The 20,452-nt window shown below is 44.7% G+C and overlaps 1 protein-coding gene across 1 annotated transcript; it reads left to right on the top strand.

Annotated features, from left to right (window-relative positions):
• Window positions 1–490: 490 nt before the first annotated feature.
• LOC130294124 (uncharacterized) lies at window positions 491–20,044 on the top strand. Its single transcript, XM_056543601.1, has 14 exons — window positions 491–625; window positions 2,572–2,610; window positions 3,886–4,094; window positions 5,309–5,345; window positions 5,824–5,903; window positions 7,107–7,139; window positions 7,477–7,515; window positions 8,861–8,932; window positions 10,952–11,017; window positions 11,687–11,935; window positions 15,822–15,896; window positions 16,103–16,180; window positions 18,198–18,270; window positions 19,714–20,044. The coding sequence occupies exons 2-14, from the start codon at window positions 2,573–2,575 to the stop codon at window positions 19,829–19,831; spliced, it is 1,167 nt and encodes a 388-aa protein (XP_056399576.1). The 5' UTR covers window positions 491–625; window position 2,572; the 3' UTR covers window positions 19,832–20,044.
• Window positions 20,045–20,452: the final 408 nt, after the last annotated feature.

Below are 20,452 nucleotides of genomic sequence, written 5' to 3' on the forward strand. Positions count from 1 at the left end.
AATATTTAAAATAAAATCACACAGAAGAATGTTGTCTGGTTAATGTCTTATTCAGCAATGTCTGATCCTGACAGAAGCCAAAAATCTGAAGAATCTCAAAATGACCTTTGGTTCACTAAGGAAAGGGAAACAGTTTATGTTATTTCTTGTTGTGCTGCCAAAATGAGAAGTTGTAGTAAGTACGCAATATATTGTGACACATGTAAACAGGTTGTATCATCATAGAACAATGCCTGTTACGGGAAAAAGTGCTGGAACGCAAAATAGAGGAGAACCGGAGGAAGAGGTGGAGCTTACGTGGAGCAGAGGTCATCTGATTTGTGGGCGGGGGTCACCTGATGGAAGGGCATTGGTGGAGAGAGGAAAGAGGAGGAGCGGGGGTCACCTGATGGAAGGGCATTGGTGGAGAGAGGAAAGAGGAGGAGCGGGGGTCACCTGATGGAAGGGCATTGGTGGAGAGAGGAAAGAGGAGGAGCAGAGGTAGAGAGAGGAAAGAAGAGGAGCAGAGGTGGAGAGAGGAAAGAGGAGGAGCAGAGGTGGAGAGAGGAAAGTGGAGGAGCAGAAGTCGCCGGACCGGTAGAGCAGTCTTCCAGTCTTCTCGATCGTCCGGAGGACGACACTTCAGGTCAGTCTCTCGTCTTTTCTATATCTGTTTTATCTCTTGAGATAGTCTTCGACCCCTCTACTTAAGACAGGAGAGATTCCAAGGCTGATTTTCTTCCCAAGTGCAACCAGGCCTGTCTCCCATTTTAGATGCACGAGGTTCTCCGGCGGCCATCTTCTGATTGTCAGTCTCAATGTGGCAGGGCGGCCATCTTTAATTTTTTTTTTTTTACGTAGAATTATTTTTCTGAAGTAGAACATTCTGCACCAGGACTAGGCGTCATAATGATCTGCCTTGCGAGACTCATCTTAGGTAGTCATTCAGTGGGTTTAAAGGTGCTATTTTTTGGCAGCCATATTGGGTGCAATCGTGGGCCGGGCTTATTAGTGACAGGAAGAGCTGCGTAGAGTAGAAACCGGCTGCAAAAGAGTTAATGATTAAGCAGAAGAATCTACAGAGCTTTAACATTGCATAACTTCCTGACTCCGGCCAAATGCAGGCGTGATTTGTGTCTATTGTTACCACGCAGAGTGCGCTGTCCTCCTCGAGGTAAATCAGTCTTTATTGTTGTAGTTCTTGGGGACAGGTTTGCATTCGTTTTTATATCTCTCTGTTCTGGGGTCAGATATCAACCATAACTAGAAAGTAGTGTGTGCCGCCCCCTGATATAGTCAATTTAGAGGATTGCCTTAGACTAGGTTGGGGGTAGGGATGGACTTGAGCCGCATATTCTAGGGTTTGGTGTCTCCTGGTTTATATGAACTTTAGGCCGTGGCGTATACAACATAGAGCGGAGTATATACAGGAAGGGCAGGGCAGTCTGGCTACAGAGGTGCCCCTGGCTTTCATGGTAGACCCCGTATAATGTGTGTTAAGCCATCCTGATCCAGCCCTGGCATTGTAATATTTTCATGTATGTATCTAATACATAGTTTCCCAACCAGTGTACCTCCAGCTGTTGCAAAACTCCCAGCATGCCAGGAAGGCCACAGGGATCAGATATGGGGTCCCAATGCTAATGGTGCCCATTGCAGTGCCCATAAAACCTGGCCTCTTTCTTGAATCATGAATGGTATTCAAATATTTATTGTTCTGAAGCAGTGTTTCCCAACCAGCGTGCCTCCAGCTGTTGCAAAACTACAACTCCCAGCATGCCAGGAATGCCATAGGGATGAGATATAGGGTCCCAACGCTAATGGTGCCCATTGCAGTGCCCATAAACCTGGCATCTTCCTTCAATCATGAATGGTATTCAAATCTTTATTGTTCTGGAGCAGTGTTTCCCAACCAGTGTGCCTCCAGTTTTTGCAAAACTACAACTCCCAGCATGCCAGGAAAACCATAGGGATCAGATATGGGGTCCCAATGCTAATGGTGCCCATTGCAGTGCCCCTAAAACCTGGCCTCTTTCTTGAATCATGAATAGTATTAAAATCTTTATTGTTCTGGAGCAGTGTTTCCCAACCAGTGTGCCTCCAGCTGTTGCAAAACTACAAATCCCAGTATGCCAGGAAAGCCATAGGGATCAGATATGGGGTCCCAACGCTTATGGTGCCCATTGCAGTGCCCATAAAACCTGGCATCTTCCTTCAATCTTGAATGGTATTCAAATCTTTATTGTTCTGGAGCAGTGTTTCCCAGCAAGCGTGCCTGAAGCTGTTACAAAACTACAACTCCCAGCATGCCAGGAAAGCCATAGGGATCAGATATGGGGTCCCAAAGCTAATGGTGCCCATTGCAGTGCCCATAAAACCTGGCCTCTTTCTTGAATCATAAATGGTATTCAAATCTTTATTGTTCTGGAGCAGTGTTTCACAACCAGCGTGCCTCCAGCTGTTGCAAAACTACAACTCCCAGCATGCTAGGATTTGTAGTCTTGCAACAGCTGGAGGCACACTGGTTGGAAAACGCTGATCTAGTACATTGTGAACTTATTAAGGCTTTTATTGTTGTGTTTTTCTCCACAGAATGGATGTTCCCGACCATTTACCTACTCAAGAAGTAGGGTGAGTGTAAATATAGTATATACTGTAAATATTTTTGTTGCGAGAAGTAGTATGTGGTCGTATCTTAGTGTTTCACTTGAATAGTTCGGTCTGTCAAGGTGACCACGTAAAAAAATTATGTCATTTGTTCTGAGATCAATAGAGTTTTTCAAAAAGTGCTAAACTTTTTAAATGTGCCTCATATATATCTATGGACAGTACATGACTTATGGGACATTCAAATGAAATACTTATCTCGGGGGTTTGCTCCTCTTCCCGGCCACCTTGTGTGTGTGTGACACCCATCATAGACGGCTCCAGGGACGGTACATGGACGGTGCCACCTGCAATTCACCTGCCACCTTCACACAAGGAAGGGGGTCAAGCAGGGGAGCGCACTTCCGAGATTCTGACCACCCGGCCCTCTTCTGCAGAAAGAATGTGATGTCAGAAGCCAGGCCATGCACTTTAACAGCAGAGCAGTGGTCGGCAACCTAGGCAATGAGCTGTAAACAGTTGAAACAGTGGATGGGCACAACATAGAAAGCAGGCAATTTTACTAATAAGATGTGGCATAGTTTTGCATTATCTACAAAATAAATTGTGATCTAGAAGAAGGGAAACCCTTGTAATGCTGGAGATGTTGATTGTGTTGGTGGCTCAGTACCTGAGATGACACAGCTGTTTCGCACTGCTCTCTAGAAACTGGAACCTCTAGTTAGGGGGGTGTAAGCTGCTGTCAACAAGTATAATGGGTGACTAGTAGGACTGGGAACAGGCGAGGGGATAAGATGTCAGATCGCGGGGGTCCCACCGCTGGGGACCCCGAGATCTTGGCTGCAGGACCCACCTGTTGCGGCTTCCTTAAACGCTGGAGACTTCAGCTCCCGACCACGGAGACGTGAGAACGGGACGTCACGACTCCACCGCCGTGTGACGTCACGCCCCGCTCCTCAATGCAATTCACGCCGTCACGCCTCCTCCCATAGACTTGCATTGAGGGGCGGGATGTGACGTCACACAGGGCGGAGTCGTGACGTCCCGATCTCACGTCACCGTGGTCGGGAGGTGTTAAAATGAGAGCCTCCAGCTCTACCGGAAGCCGCTACAGGTGGGTCCAGCAGCCGAGATCCCGGGGGTCCCCAGCGGCGGGACCGCCACGATCTGACATCTTATCCCCTATCCTTTTGATAGGGGATAAGATGTCTAGGGGCGGAGTACCCGTTTAATTTCCAAAATAAATTGAAAGATCTCTTGTAATAATTCACACCCTTGTATCATGTTGTACTTTTATAGGTCGTTCATTCACACGAAGATAAAGGCCGTCCAACCCTGCAATGTTACTCAGGATCCAGTCAAGGCTTCTTTACCATCCCAAGAAATTCCTGAAAAACCACCTGACGTTCAACCAAAGATTAAATGGAGGAAGAAGAAAAACAAAAAAAGAAAGAAGAGAATGAAGAGAAGGACACGGGAGGGTGTCATAGACCCACCTACCACATCGGGTGAGTGTTATCTTTTCTATGTTCTCTGTTAAAGCCGCTTCTGTTAAAACCGTACTTGGTTGTGAAGCTGCTTAACCCCTTAAGGACTCAGGGTTTTGCCATTTTTCTTTTTTTCCTCCTTACCTATAAAAAATCATAATTCTTTCAATTTTCCACTTAAAAATATATTTTTTGCTCCACCAATTCTACTTTGTAATGACATTAGTCCTTTTACCCAAAAATCTATGGCGAAACAGCAAAAAAAATTTATAATAATTCAGCCACAAAATGGAAGAAAAAATGCAATTTTGCTACTTTTGGGGGCTTCTGTTTCTAAGCATTGCATTTTTCGGTAAAAATGTCACCTTCTCCTTATTCTGTAGGTCCATAACATTGCACAAAAAAAAGTGAAAAAATAAAAAATAATAAAGATCATAGGAGGCTATAACATTACACACACACTGATCTTTTACATTGATCATTGTTATCCCATAGAGTAACACTGATCAATGATTCTGCCGCTTGACTGCTCATGCCTGGATCTCAGGCACTGAGCAGTCATTTGGCGATTGGACATGCAGGAGGCAGGTAACGATCTTCCTGGTGTCCTGCAGCTGTTCGGGACGCCGCTATTTCGCCGCGGCGGTCCCAAACAGCCCACTGAGCTAACCAGCAGTAGTTACTTTCACTTTAGACGTGGCGATCAATTTTGAACGTCATGTCTAAAGGGTTAATAGCGCGCAGCACTGCAATCAGTGCCTCGCGCTATTAGCCATGGGTCCAGGCCGTTGTAAGAAGCCGGGCCTGAGCCACTATGACGTGGGGCCACGCTGTTATAGAACGGGAGCAGACTCAGGGCGTACCTGTAAGTGGTAGTCCACTGCCTTAGTGTTCTGAACATTTTGTTCTGAATGCTGGGTGCGGGCTGCGGGGTTTGTGACGTCACAGCCACGCCCCTCGTCATGTCACACGCCCCCTCAATGCAAGTCTATGGGAGGGGGCGTGACAGATACCACGCCCCCTCCCATAGACTTGCATTGAGGGGACATGACCGTGACATCACAACCCCCGCAGCCCACACCCACCATTTGGAACAAAATGTTCTGAACGCTGGGGCAGTGGACTACCCCTTTAAAGATACATCCATTTGGTTTTCCTGTATGAATACACTTCTAGTATGTTTTTGGTTGGTTACTATATCATTTTGTGACCTTCTTTGTCTCTTTCTCAAACAGAGATCAACGCGACTCATTCTCATATCCAAAACAAACGGTAAGAGCGTGAAACAGGTCGGTCAAGAGAAAGCTCAAACAAAACCCGCCGGGCCATCAGGTCTACATTAGCTTGATAGACGTCCCGTTCCCTAACCATGGGTGTAAATAAGGGGTTCGGCTTCTTTCACAGCCATAACAACCTCCAGTCTTCTTCTCTAATACTTTCCACAAGATTTTGGGGGTTGTGGGAATCTGTGCCACATTTGTGAGGTCGGGCCTTAGTGTTGGACAAGAAGGTCTGGACATATTCGTGTTACAATTCAGGTGTTGAATGGGGTTGATGTCCTGGTTCTTTATGGTCAGTCAAGTTCTTCCACACCACCGCCATCACCTGTCTATGGCGGCTGCATGACCGTATACTTGTTCTCTTTGCACCTAAACACAATAATCAGGAGGACAGTCCACAATGTTTTCGTCATAGTGTATATATAATATATATAAATAATAATTATTAAAACTGTATTGTCATTTTTTAGCGACCAAAAACTCCACAAGGTGGAGAGAAGACGTAACAAAAGGACATCAGGGCTCATCAATGACTCACATACTGGGCCAGGTAAGTGTCTTCGAGTCTTGTTCTATGACTTTCTGATACCTCGTTCTACAGGTCATTTCTGATATAGGCCAGGGTTCCCCAACCTGTACCTCTCCAGATTTGGGGGGGGCTTCTTGTTAACACCGTTAACTGTGCCGTGCGGTCCCAAAATGGAAGCGAGAGCCACAGGTAGGGGAACTGTGATGCCTATAACATTGGAGACATCTACAGGATAGGGGATAAGATGTCTGATGGTGAGGGTCCCCCCTGCTTGGGAACCCCGCGACCTCCCACAACACCCAGCGTTCTAAACAAACAACGGGTTCCTGCGGCAGTGGTCATGACATCACGGCCACACCTCCTCACGATGTGATGCCGCGCCCCTCCATTCATGTCTATAGACATGAATGGAGGGGGGCGTGGTGTTACGTCATATAACGCTGGAGCACCGGAGTACCCCTTTAACACGCATACGTTAACCCCTTCCTTATTAAAAGTTTAAATCACCCCCTTTTCCCATTTTCCATATAAAAAATATGTAAACATAATATAAAGAAAGATATTATATTTAGCAGTGGTAAAACATGACGAAAACTATACAAATTGGTCATTGTTGCAATCGCGCAAACCTAAAGATAGGGCGTTAGTTTGACCGCACAGCACGGTTAATGGTGTAAAGAAGAACACAAGACTTCCTAACACCTTCCCCCAATATTGACAGCCCATCAAGTTTAAAGGGGTACTCCCCTGCTCAGAGTTTGGAGCAAACTGTTCTGAACGCTGGAGCTGCCGCCTGGAGCTTGTGACGTCATAGCCCCGCCCCCTCAGTGCAAGTCTATGGGAGGGGGCGTGACAGCTGTCACGCCCCCTCCCATAGGCTTGCATTGAGGGGGCTGGGCATGACGTCAAGAGGGGGCGGGGCTATGACATCACAAGCTCCCGTCGCCGGCTCCAGCATTCGGAACAGTTTGTTCCAAACGCTGAGCAGCCGAGTACCCCTTTAACCTATAACCTAATATTATATCTAACAAGGCCCCTCCTCATCATGTTCAATACATTATGTGGCAGAGAGTCCCATAGTCTCAATGCTCTTACAGTAAAGAATCCTCGTTTGTGTGAATGGTGTACACTGTGCTGTGAAGCATTTTTCTTTTTTTTTAAGAAACAGTAGCTGGATAATATTGTGACTAAAATACATTGTATCTCATTGATATCTCCTTATAGCATCATGGAAGGTGCCTAAGGAGGTCCTTATAGGTAAGTTATCTCAGATGTTTGTTATCTCTACACCTAGATGCAATAGGGAGTCAGGGGGGAGGGGTCTGGCTCTCAGAGATGACATGGGGGCCAATAATGCTGAAAAATGTGACTGAAGGGAACCCGGTAAAGAACAGATGAGATCACAAAGTCCCCGGCAATCCTGAAGGACAGGGGTGGAGATCACAAAGTCCCCGGCAATGAAGGACAGGGGTGGAGATCACAAAGTCCCCGGCAATGAAGGACAGGGGTGGAGATCACAAAGTCCCCGGCAATGAAGGACAGGGGTGGAGATCACCGCCAGGCTTCCTTATCATTCCATGTTTCTTCTTTCCAGGTTTCGCCATCTTGGCTTGCATCGATCAGACCCAATGTCGTAAGTTTCTTTGCCTCCATAGAATGAGATGTTATTGTCTTTCCTAAATGTTTAATTATAAAAGTAGCTGTTTCATTAAGCTGCATCTACAGGGGAAACATAACGTTATATGGCAGCCATGTATATAATGTAATGTATGGACCCGTTGGGTCTACGGGGGAAACAACGTTATATGGCAGCCATGTATGTAATGTATAGACCCGCTGGGTCTACAGGGGAAACGTAATGTTATATGGCCGCCATGTATGTAATGTATAGACCCGTTGGGTGTACAGGGGAAACAACGTTATATGGCAGCCATGTATAATGTAATGTATGGACCCGTTGGGTGTACAGGGGAAACAACGTTATATGGCAGCCATGTATGTAATGTATAGACTTTCTGGGTCTACAGGGGAAACGTAACGTTATATGGCAGTCATGTATATAATGTATGGACCCACTGGGTCTACAGGGGAAACGTAACTTTATATGGCAGCCATGTATGTAATGTATAGACCCGCTGGGTCTACAGGGGAAACATAATGTTATATGGCAGCCATGTATGTAATGTATTGACCCACTGGGTCTACAGGGGAAATGTAATGTTATATGGCAGCCATGTATGTAATGTATAGACCCACTGGGTCTACAGGGGAAACGTAACGTTATATGGCAGCCATGTATGTAATGAATGGATCTGCTGGGTCTACAGGGGAAATGTAACGTTATATGGCAGCCATGTATGTAATGTATAGACCCGCTGGGTCTACAGGGGAAACGTAACGTTATATGGCAGCCATGTATGTAATGTATAGACCCGCTGGGTCTACAGGGGAAATGTAACGTTATATGGCAGCCATGTATGTAATGTATAGACCCGCTGGGTCTACAGGGGAAACGTAACGTTATATGGCAGCCATGTATGTAATGTATGGACCCGCTGGGTCTACAGGGGAAACATAATGTTATATGGCAGCCATGTATGTAATGTATGAATCTGCTGGGTCTACAGGGGAAATGTAACGTTATATGGCAGCCATGTATGTAATGTATAGACCCGCTGGGTCTACAGGGGAAACAACGTTATATGGCAGCCATGTATGTAATGTATAGACCCGCTGGGTCTACAGGGGAAACATAACGTTATATGGCAGCCATGTATGTAATGTATAGACCTGCTGGGTCTACAGGGGAAACAACGTTATATGGCAGCCATGTATGTAATGTATGGACTCGCCAGAGTCAACCAGAGCTCCCAAACAGAACGGACACCTGGCTAATGGGGGGGGGGGTTGTATTGGTGGAGCTGTTACTAAGAATCTGGTGATCGGCAGTAATGTAGGAATATATTGGTTTTCTGCAGTCTATGATCGCTCCGTGGAGGAGGGACTGATGGCAAAACCGGACGATGACCCCCACAATGGGAACATAAAAGGTATGGGGGAATCCTGGGGTTTTCCTAATCGGGAGAATCTCTAAGCTTTACATTGTTGTCAGGTCCTCCCGAAATCACTGATGGGATTGGTGTAAATTAATAAAAGGTGTATGAATAATTCACAGAACACCAAGTATTATTGAGGCCTTCACAATAATGGACCAACTGATTATAATAACCCCCTGCTATAGACCACCTGATTATATTAACCCCACCCCCTGCTATAGACCACCTGATTATATTAACCCCACCCCCTGCTATAGATCACCTGATTATATTAACCCCACCCCCTGCTATAGACCACCTGATTATATTAACCCCACCCCCTGCTATAGACCACCTGATTATATTAACCCCACCCCCTGCTATAGACCACCTGATTATATTAACCCCACCCCCTGCTATAGACCACCTGATTATATTAACCCCCCCCCCTGCTATAGACCACCTGATTATATTAACCCCACCCCCTGCTATAGACCACCTGATTATATTAACCCCATCCACTGCTATAGACCACTTAATTATATTAACCCCACCCCCTGCTATAGACCACCTGATTATATTAACCCCACCCCCTGCTATAGACCACCTGATTATATTAACCCCACCCCCTGCTATAGACCACCTGATTATATTAACCCCACCCCCTGCTATAGACCACCTGATTATATTAACCCCACCCCCTGCTATAGACCACCTGATTATATTAACCCCCCCCCCTGCTATAGACCACCTGATTATATTAACCCCACCCCCTGCTATAGACCACCTGATTATATTAACCCCATCCACTGCTATAGACCACTTAATTATATTAACCCCACCCCCTGCTATAGACCACCTGATTATATTAACCCCACCCCCTGCTATAGACCACCTGATTATATTAACCCCACCCCCTGCTATAGACCACCTGATTATATTAACCCCACCCCCTGCTCTAGACCACCTGATTATTATATTAACCCCACCCCCTGCTCTAGACCACCTAATTGTATAACCCCACCCACTGCCCTAGACCACCCAATTATATTAACCCCCCTGCTATAGACCACCTGATCATATTATCCCCACCCCTGCTCTAGACCACCTAATTATTATATTAACCCCACCCCCTGCTATAGACCACCTGATTATATTAACCCCCTGCTATAAACCACCTGATTATATTATCCCCACCCACTGCCCTAGACCACCCAATTATATTAACCCCCTGCTATAGACCACCTGATTATATTAACCCCCCTGCTCTAAACCACCTGACACAATAATATTAACCCCACCCCTGCTTTAGATCACCTATAATTATATTAAACTCACCTTGTTTTAGACCACCTCCTTATATCACCCACCCCCTGCTCTAGACCACCTAATTATATAACCCCACCCACTGCCCTAGACCACCCAATTATATTAACCCCCTGCTATAGACCACCTGATTATATTAACCCCCCTGCTCTAAACCACCTGACACAATAATATTAACCCCACCCCTGCTTTAGATCACCTATAATTATATTAAACTCACCTTGTTTTAGACCACCTCCTTATATCACCCACCCCCTGCTCTAGACCACCTGATTTTATTAACCCCACCCCCTGCTCTAGACCACCTAATTATTATAATAACCCCACCCCCTGCTCTAGACCACCAAGCACAAATATGTTAACCCCACCCCTGCTTTAGACCTCAGGTGATCATATTACCCTCCCCCTCCCTCCTCTTGCTGTAGACCACCTGGGAAGATTGTATTAACCCAACCCCTTCCCTAGTCCACCTGAATATATTAACCCCACCCCTGCTATAGACCACCAGGGATTCTGACATTAACCCCTTTCTTACCCTATGCAACCAGAAATGTTGACATTAACCCCTTTCCCTTACCTATATAACCAAGAAGGCTAACCTTAACTCCTTCCATGCCATAGATCGCAAGAATTGCTGAAACTAACCTTAAATCTATAGATAAATAATTATGGTCGACAATAATAAGGAAACATTTTGGTTTTCTCCAGTCTATAAGCGCTCCGTGGAGGAGGGACCGGGGGTGACACCAGAGCCTCATAGAAAAAACAAAAATGGTATGGAAAAAATATCTCCTATCTATCTATCTATCTATCTATCTCATATCTATCTATCTCATATCTATCTATCTATCTATCTCATATCTATCTATCTTTCTCCTATCTATCTATCTCATATCTATTTATTTATCTATCTCATATCTATCTATCTATCTATCTATCTATCTCATATCTATCTATCTATCTCATATCTATCTATCTATCTATCTCATATCTATCTATCTATCTCATATCTATCTATCTATCTATCTCATATCTATCTATCTATCTATCTCATATCTATCTATCTATCTATCTATCTATCTCATATCTATCTATCTCATATCTATCTATCTATCTATCTATCTCATATCTATTTATTTATCTATCTCATATCTATCTATATATCTCATATCTATCTATCTCATATCTATCTATCTCACATCTATCTATCTATCTATCTCATATCTATCTATCTATCTCATATCTATCTATCTATCTCATATCTATCAATCTATCTATCTATCTATCTATCTATCTATCTATCTATCTATCTCATATCTATCTACCTGTCTATCAATCAATCTATCTATCTATCTATCTATCTATCTATCTATCATCTATTGTATCTACCTACAGTATGTATCTCATATATAGGATCATATTTTGCCCCTTTTTCTCCCGCAGATACATTCCCCTGTATGGAGTCTGTTTCAGTGTCGGAGTTTCCCATAATCCTTCACCGGGATGAACTGAACTTTACTTTCCTAGAACCCATTTACTGTCCACACATTGTCCCCATTTTCCCGTCCTGCTTCGCTTGTTTTAAAAACAAATCTGAGCTGAACATTTCCTGCAGGATTAGCAATGAAGTGGTTAATATTCGGGTCGAGCACGGGAAGGGGTATAGAATCCCCGACATGATTACGATGGACGGTAAGTGTCTCCTGGTCTACCATGACCTGATCCCCGTATTTCATCCCTATATCTGATCCCTATTACTGATCCCTATACCTCATCCCTATTACTGATCCCTATATCTCATCCCTATTACTGATCCCTATACCTCATCCCTATTACTGATCCCTATACCTCATCCCTATTACTGATCCCTATACCTCATCCCCATTACTGACCCCTATACCTCATCCCTATACCTCATCCCTATATCTAATCCCTACACCTCATCCCTATTACTGATCCCTATACCTCATCCCTATACCTCATCCCTAGGGATGATCCCTATACCTCATCCCTATATCTAATCCCTATACCTGATCCCTATACCTCATCCCTATATCTAATCCCTATACCTGATCCCTACACCTCATCCCTATATCTAATCCCTACACCTCATCCCTATTACTGATCCCTATACCTCATCCCTATATCTAATCCCTACACCTCATCCCTATTACTGATCCCTATACCTCATCCCTATTACTGATCCCTATTACTGATCCCTATACCTCATCCCTATACCTCATCCCTATACCTCATCCCTATTACTGATCCCTATACCTCATCCCTATACCTCATCCCTACACCTCATCCCTATTACTGATCCCTATACCTCATCCCTACACCTCATCCCTATTACTGATCCCTATACCTCATCCCTATTACTGATCCCTATACCTCATCCCTATACCTCATCCCTACACCTCATCCCTATTACTGATCCCTATACCTCATCCCTATATCTAATCCCTACACCTCATCCCTATTACTGATCCCTATACCTCATCCCTATTACTGATCCCTATACCTCATCCCTATACCTCATCCCTATTACTGATCCCTATACCTCATCCCTATACTTCATCCCTATTACTGATCCCTATACCTCATCCCTATACCTCATCCCTATTACTGATCCCTATACCTCATCCCTATACCTCATCCCTATTACTGATCCCTATACCTCATCCCTATATCTAATCCCTACACCTCATTCCTATTACTGATCCCTATATTTCATCCCTATACCTCATCCCTATTACTGATCCCTATACCTCATCCCTATATCTAATCCCTACAAGTCATCCCTATTACTGATCCCTATACCTCATCCCTATATCTAATTCCTACACCTCATCCCTATTACTGATCCCTATACCTCATCCCTATTACTGATCCCTATACCTCATCCCTATTACTGATCCCTATACCTCATCCCTATACCTCATCCCTATATCTAATCCCTACACCTCATCCCTATTACTGATCCCTATACCTCATCCCTATATCTAATCCCTACACCTCATCCCTATTACTGATCCTTATACCTCATCCCTATATCTAATCCCTACACCTCATCCCTATTACTGATCCCTATACCTCATCCCTATTACTGATCCCTATACCTCATCCCTATACCTCATCCCTATACCTCATCCCTATACCTCATCCCTATTACTGATCCCTATACCTCATCCCTATTACTGATCCCTATACCTCATCCCTATACCTCATCCCTATACCTCATCCCTATATTTAATCCCTACACCTCATCCCTATTACTGATCCCTACACCTCATCCCTATATCTAATCCCTATACCTCATCCCTATTACTGATCCCTACACCTCATCCCTATTACTGACCCCTATACCTCATCCCTATATCTAATCCCTACACCTCATCCCTATTACTGATCCCTATACCTCATCCCTATATCTAGTCCCTACACCTCATCCCTATACCTCATCCCTATATCTAATCCCTACACCTCATCCCTATTACTGATCCCTACACCTCATCCCTATACCTCACCCCTATACCTCATCCCTATATCTAATCCCTACACCTCATCCCTATTACTGATCCCTATACCTCATCCCTATATCTAATCCCTACACCTCATCCCTATTACTGATCCCTATACCTCATCCCTATATCTAGTCCCTACACCTCATCCCTATACCTCATCCCTATATCTAATCCCTACACCTCATCCCTATTACTGATCCCTACACCTCATCCCTATACCTCACCCCTATACCTCATCCCTATATCTAATCCCTACACCTCATCCCTATTACTGATCCCTATACCTCCTCCCTATACCTCATCCCTATACCTCATCCCTATATCTAATCCCTACACCTCATCCCTATTACTGATCCCTATACCTCATCCCTATATCTAATCCCTACACCTCATCCCTATATCTAATCCCTACACCTCCTCCCTATATCTAATCCCTACACCTCATCCCTATTACTGATCCCTATACCTCATCCCTATTACTGATCCCTATACCTCATCCCTATATCTAATCCCTACACTTCATCCCTATTACTGGTCCCTATACCTCATCCCTATACCTCATCCCTATATCTAATCCCTATACCTGATCCCTATACCTGATCCCTATACCTCACCCCTATACCTCACCCCTATACCTCATCCCTATACCTCCTCCCTATACCTCATCCCTATATCTGATCCCTATACCTCATCCCTATACCTCATCCCTATACCTCATCCCTATACATCATCCCTATTACTGATCCCTATACCTCATCTTTATACCTCATCCCTATACCTGATCCCTATACCGCATCCCTATACCTGATCCCTATTACTGATCCCTATACCTCCTCCCTATACCTCATCCCTATACCTCATCCCTATACCTGATCCCTATACCGCATCCCTATACCTCATCCCTATACCTCATCCCTACACCTCATCCCTATATCTGATCCCTATACCTCATCCCTATACCTCATCCCTATACATCATCCCTATATCTGATCCCTATACCTCATCCCTACACCTCATCCCTACACCTCATCCCTATACATCATCCCTATATCTAATCCCCATACCTCATCCCTATTCCTGATCCCTATACCGCATCCCTATACCTGATCCCTATTACTGATCCCTATACCTCATCTTTATACCTCATCCCTATATCTAATCCCCATACCTCATCCCTATACCTGATCCCTATACCGCATCCCTATACCTGATCCCTATTACTGATCCCTATACCTCATCCCTATATCTGATCCCTATATCTGATCCCTATACCTCATCCCTATACCTCATCCCTATACCTCATCCCTATAGCTCATCCCTATACCTCATCCCTATACCTCATCCCTATAGCTCATCCCTATACCTCACCCCTATAGCTCATCCCTATACCTCACCCCTATACCTCATCCCTATACCTCATCCCTATACCTCATCCCTAAATCTAATCCCTATACCTCATCCCTATTACTGATCCCTATACCTCATCCCTATTACTGATCCTTATACCTCATCCCTATATCCTCTATAGATCCCCTCAGGGTCCACATGGACCAGAATAATAATGACAGGTTTGGGTTCTTAGAGGGTTTGATGTAATAGATTTAGAGGGAATGAGAATGTTGTCCTCTGTCCTAGATGTAGGACAGGACCGGTGAGAAGGGCATTTTACCCATAAGCAGAATGAACCTGACACTAACCCTTACTGTCCCAGACCAAAATCCTTCCCTACCCTAGACCACCAGGGATGCTGTCATTAACCTCTTACCTGCCCTAGACCACCAGGGATGCTGACATTAACCTCTTACCTGCCCTAGACCACCAGGGATGCTGACATTAACCCCTTATTTGTCGTAGACCATCAAGGATGCTGACATTAACCTATCTCTGGCTTAGACCACCAGGGATGCTGACATTAACCTTTTACCTGCCCTAGACCACCAGGGATGCTGACATTAACCTAAATCTATACTTAAATGCTGGACACATCACCAGAGCTGTTATTATGTATCTAGTGATTGACAGTAATGAAGGAATATTTTTGTCTCCATCAGGAAGTGACTGCACCATAGAGGACGGATCGGTGATGGTGAAACCAAACTATGAGCCTCCCAACGAAAACACAAATGGTACGGAATGATCTACCGTGTACTGTATACAGGACTATCTGTTCACTATTCCTAAGAGTTGTGTACCCCACCCATATATACGGTGACTCCAAGGAGCACAACTATAAACTATTATAACTTATTATTTACTAATATAAATAAAGTCTGAATAGTAATGACTATAAAGAACCAACAAACACTTCATATCAATTCTAATCCAATTTTAGGAAACCTAGAAGGAAAGAAGGAGAAAAGGAAAGAAACCGAAAATCCTAAGGATGTGACACCCAGCAGGAGCAATGGAGGTACGGACGATAACCAGTTTACAGTAACCCCGGGGAATCATAGTTACTACAGGACTTAAGTGGTCAGGATTAATGCTGATCTTCACTGATCACTGTAAATAATCTGAATTGGTGTCACAGTCATGAATGGCGCTCCTTGGTCAGTGGGGAGATGGAGCTCCTTGGTCAGTGGGGAGATGGCGCTCCTTGGTCAGTGGGGAGATGGCGCTCCTTGGTCAGTGGGAAGATGGCGCTCCTTGGTCAGTGGGGAGATGGCGCTCCTTGGTTAGTGGGGAGATGGAGCTCCTTGGTCAGTGGGGAGATGGCGCTCCTTGGTCAGTGGGGAGATGGCGCTCCTTGGTCAGTGGGGAGATGGCGCTCCTTGGTCAGTGGGAAGATGGCGCTCCTTGGTCAGTGGGGAGATGGCGCTCCTTGGTCAGTGGGGAGATGGCGCTCCTTGGTCAGTGGGGAGATGGCGCTCCTTGGTCAGTGGGGAGATGGCGCTCCTTGGTCAGTAAGGAGATGGCGCTCCTTGGTCAGTGGGGAGATGGCGCTCCTTGGTCAGTGGGGAGATGGCACTCCTTGGTCAGTGGGGAGATGGCGCTCCTTGGTCAGTGGGGAGATGGCACTCCTTGGTCAGTGGGGAGATGGCGCTCCTTGGTCAGTGGGGAGATGGCACTCCTTGGTCAGTAAGGAGATGGAGCTCCTTGGTCAGTGGGGAGATGGCGCTCCTTGGTCAGTGGGGAGATGGCGCTCCTTGGTCAGTGGGGAGATGGCGCTCCTTGGTCAGTGGGGAGATGGCGCTCCTTGGTCAGTGAGGAGATGGCGCTCCTTGGTCAGTGGGGAGATGGTGCTCCTTGGTCAGTGAGGAGATGGCGCTCCTTGGTCAGTGAGGAGATGGCGCTCCTTGGTCAGTGGGGAGATGGCACTCCTTGGTCAGTGGGGAGATGGCGCTCCTTGGTCAGTAAGGAGATGGAGCTCCTTGGTCAGTGGGGAGATGGCGCTCCTTGGTCAGTGGGGAGATGGCGCTCCTTGGTCAGTGGGGAGATGGAGCTCATTGGTCAGTGGGGAGATGGCGCTCCTTGGTCAGTGGGGAGATGGCGCTCCTTGGTCAGTGGGGAGATGGCACTCCTTGGTCAGTGGGGAGATGGCGCTCCTTGGTCAGTGAGGAGATGGCGCTCCTTGGTCAGTGGGGAGATGGCGCTCCTTGGTCAGTGGGGAGATGGTGCTCCTTGGTCAGTGGGGAGAAGTCAGGAACTATTGACTCAGGAACTATTGACTCAAAAACAAAACTTTTTTTTGACTGAAAAATTTATTTTTGTAAACACAAAATGTTCTTTTTGGACACAAAATGTATCAAAATAAATTATATGAGTATATTTGTGAAAACAGAATATGGGGGGGGTGAGGGGTAAAAAATTACTTAGGCTAAGTTCTGCTGTAAGTTTTTATTTATTTTTATTTATTTTCCCCAATGTATTTTGTGATTATGATGATTTTTTGGCCGTATTGTGTTGACCAATTGCACTGTGCAATATGGAATCTCATACACCTCCTATGGTTTTCCCAATGACTCCTATGGGCTAATACAGTGTTTCCCAACCAGGGTGCCTCCAGCTGTTGCAAAACTACAACTCTCAGCATGCCAGGACAGCCTTCGGCTGTCCGGGCATGCTGGGAGTTGTAGTTTTGCAACAGCTGGAGGCACCCTGGTTGGGAAACACTGGGCTAGTGAAATGTGCATAAGGGGGTCACCTGTTAACAGTTTATAACAAAGAATATAGAGAGACATTAACAATACAAACATAAAGTGAATTTTACAGTGTTATCACATCCGACAACCAATGAACAATATGAATACCACAACAGTGGGACACTGCACACCTAATGTATAGGGGATTTTGTAGATTCTAGGATAAGAAATATAGTTCCATTGCAGGTCATAAGCACTTTATAAGGCCTAATGTCTTGTATATCTCTCCGATCTTTATAGCATAGTATAAACGAACTGATTTATTTATGTGTTTACATATTGCAGGGCAACCATATTGTATCTTCCTTCTTTTGATACCCCTTGGGATCCTTTGTACATTTGGCATTATATCGGATCAGTAAGTAACACAATTACATTCTTATCACCCTTTATTCATGGCACAGTTGAATGAATATTATAACTTACTTTTAATAAATAGGTCAGGTAAATTTTGCGTAGGTTCTGATTTGCCCATTGACTTACTGGACAGGTTAGTTAGGATTTTAAAGGGGTTGTTGGCCCTTAAGGGTACATTCACACGTACAGGATCCTGAGCAGATTTGATGCGCAGATTTGATGCGCAGGATTTGTAACCGCAGAATAGAAGCGGTGCTCAGTCATTTCGTTTACATTGAAATCTGCAGCATCAAATCCTACTCATGAAATCTGCATACGTGTAAACGTACCCTAAAGGGGTTCTCCGGTGGAATTATTTTTTTATTTTATTTTTTAATCAACTGGCACCAGAGAGTTAAACAGATTTGTAAATTACTTCAATTTAAAAATTTGAATCCTTCCAGTACTTATCAGCTGCTGTATGCTCCACAGGAAGTTCCTTTCTTTATGATTTTTTTTTTCTGTCTGATCTGACCACAGTGCTCTCTGCTGACACCTCTGTCCATGTCATGTCACCATGAGCGCTAATGGCAGGGCCCCGTACAGGAGATCACAGGGGGTCCCAGCGGTCGGACCCCCCGCAATCAAACACTTATCCCCTATCCTGTGGATAGGGGATAAGTGTCATACCTCTGCAGTTGTCCTTTAATAAAGAAAGGAACTTCATGTGGAGCATGCAGCAGCTGATAAGTACTGGAAGAATTAATAATTTTAAATAGAAGTAATTTACAAATCAGTTTAACTTTCTGGCAACAGTTGATTTAAAAAAACAAAAAAAAACAATTTCCACCGGAGTACCCCTTTAAAAGGGTTGTCTGCCCTTAAAGGGGTAATTCAGGAAAAAAAACTATTTTTTTTTCTCCATATATATATATATCTATCAACTGGCTCAAGAAAGTTAAACATATTTGTAAATTACTTCTATTAAAAAATCCTAATCCTTCCAATAATTACCAGCTGCTGAAGTTGAGTTGTTCTTTTCTGTCTGACAACAGTGCTCTCTGCTGACATCTCTGCTTGTCTCGGGAACTGCACAGAGTAGAAGAGGTTTGCTATGGGGATTTGCTTCTACTCTGGACAGTTCCCGAGACAGGTGTCATCAGAGAGCACTTAGACAGAAAAGAACAACTCAACTTCAGCAGCTCATAAGTACTGAAAGGATTAAGATTTTTTAATAGAAGTAATTTACAAATCTGTTTAACTTTCTGGAGCCAGTTGATATATAATAAAAGGTTTTTCCCTGGAATACCCCTTTAACAGTCCCCTGTCGGTTATGTGGGTCTTCGGAGTGTTCCTTTCCCCTATATTTCTTCATTTTGTCTGTGGATGCGCCCGGCACGTGATATCTGAACGTTGGTCTCACCACCCAATACTACAAGGTCTAATATTCTGCTCTGTTTTGTAGAGTCCGCCGCGGGCTGCTCTCTGACCAGTTTCAGAAGACCACCACCAGTTCCACCAACTCTACTACTGCAACTGTAGTCACTCAAATTGCTCCGGACACTTGGCAACTATGGGCATAAAAAAAAGAAAGCGCTTTAGGGCCAATTTCATGAAGGGGGCCCCAAAAAGTGTCTTTTTAAGTCCGTTATTCTCCCTCTGCTGCTTTTTGAACATTTTCTATCCCTGCTGGGTGAGTGGGCTCTTCCTAGGGTCGCCACCTTTCTTGCAAAAAACTTCCGGCCATGCTAATTTGCATAATTAATTATATATGCGTGACATCACAGGATACACATATGCGGGGGGGGGGGGGGGGGGGTTTGTCCTATTCTGACCCCTATAACTTTTTTTATTTCTCCTTATACGGCCTGTATGGGGGTGATTTTTTTGCGCCCCGATCTGTAGTTTTGAACAGGACCATTTTTGTTTCCATGTGGCTTTTCTTTTTAAATTAAATTTAAGAGTTGCAGTTAGTTACTAACTACAACTCCCAGCATGCCCTGATACCGGCTGTGGCTCAGCAGCTGCTCCAAATGAAAACTACAACTCCCAGCATGTTGGACTATATAGTAGTATATAGTATAGGTCAGTGTTTCCTAACCAGGGGTGCCTCCAGCTGTTGCAAAACTACAACTCCCAGCATGTTGTACTATGTAATAGTATATAGTATAGGTCAGTGTTTCCTAACCAGGGGTGCCTCCAGC

This window comes from Hyla sarda, chromosome 10 (assembly GCF_029499605.1).
Source record: "Hyla sarda isolate aHylSar1 chromosome 10, aHylSar1.hap1, whole genome shotgun sequence".
NCBI classification, from domain to species: domain Eukaryota; kingdom Metazoa; phylum Chordata; class Amphibia; order Anura; family Hylidae; genus Hyla; species Hyla sarda.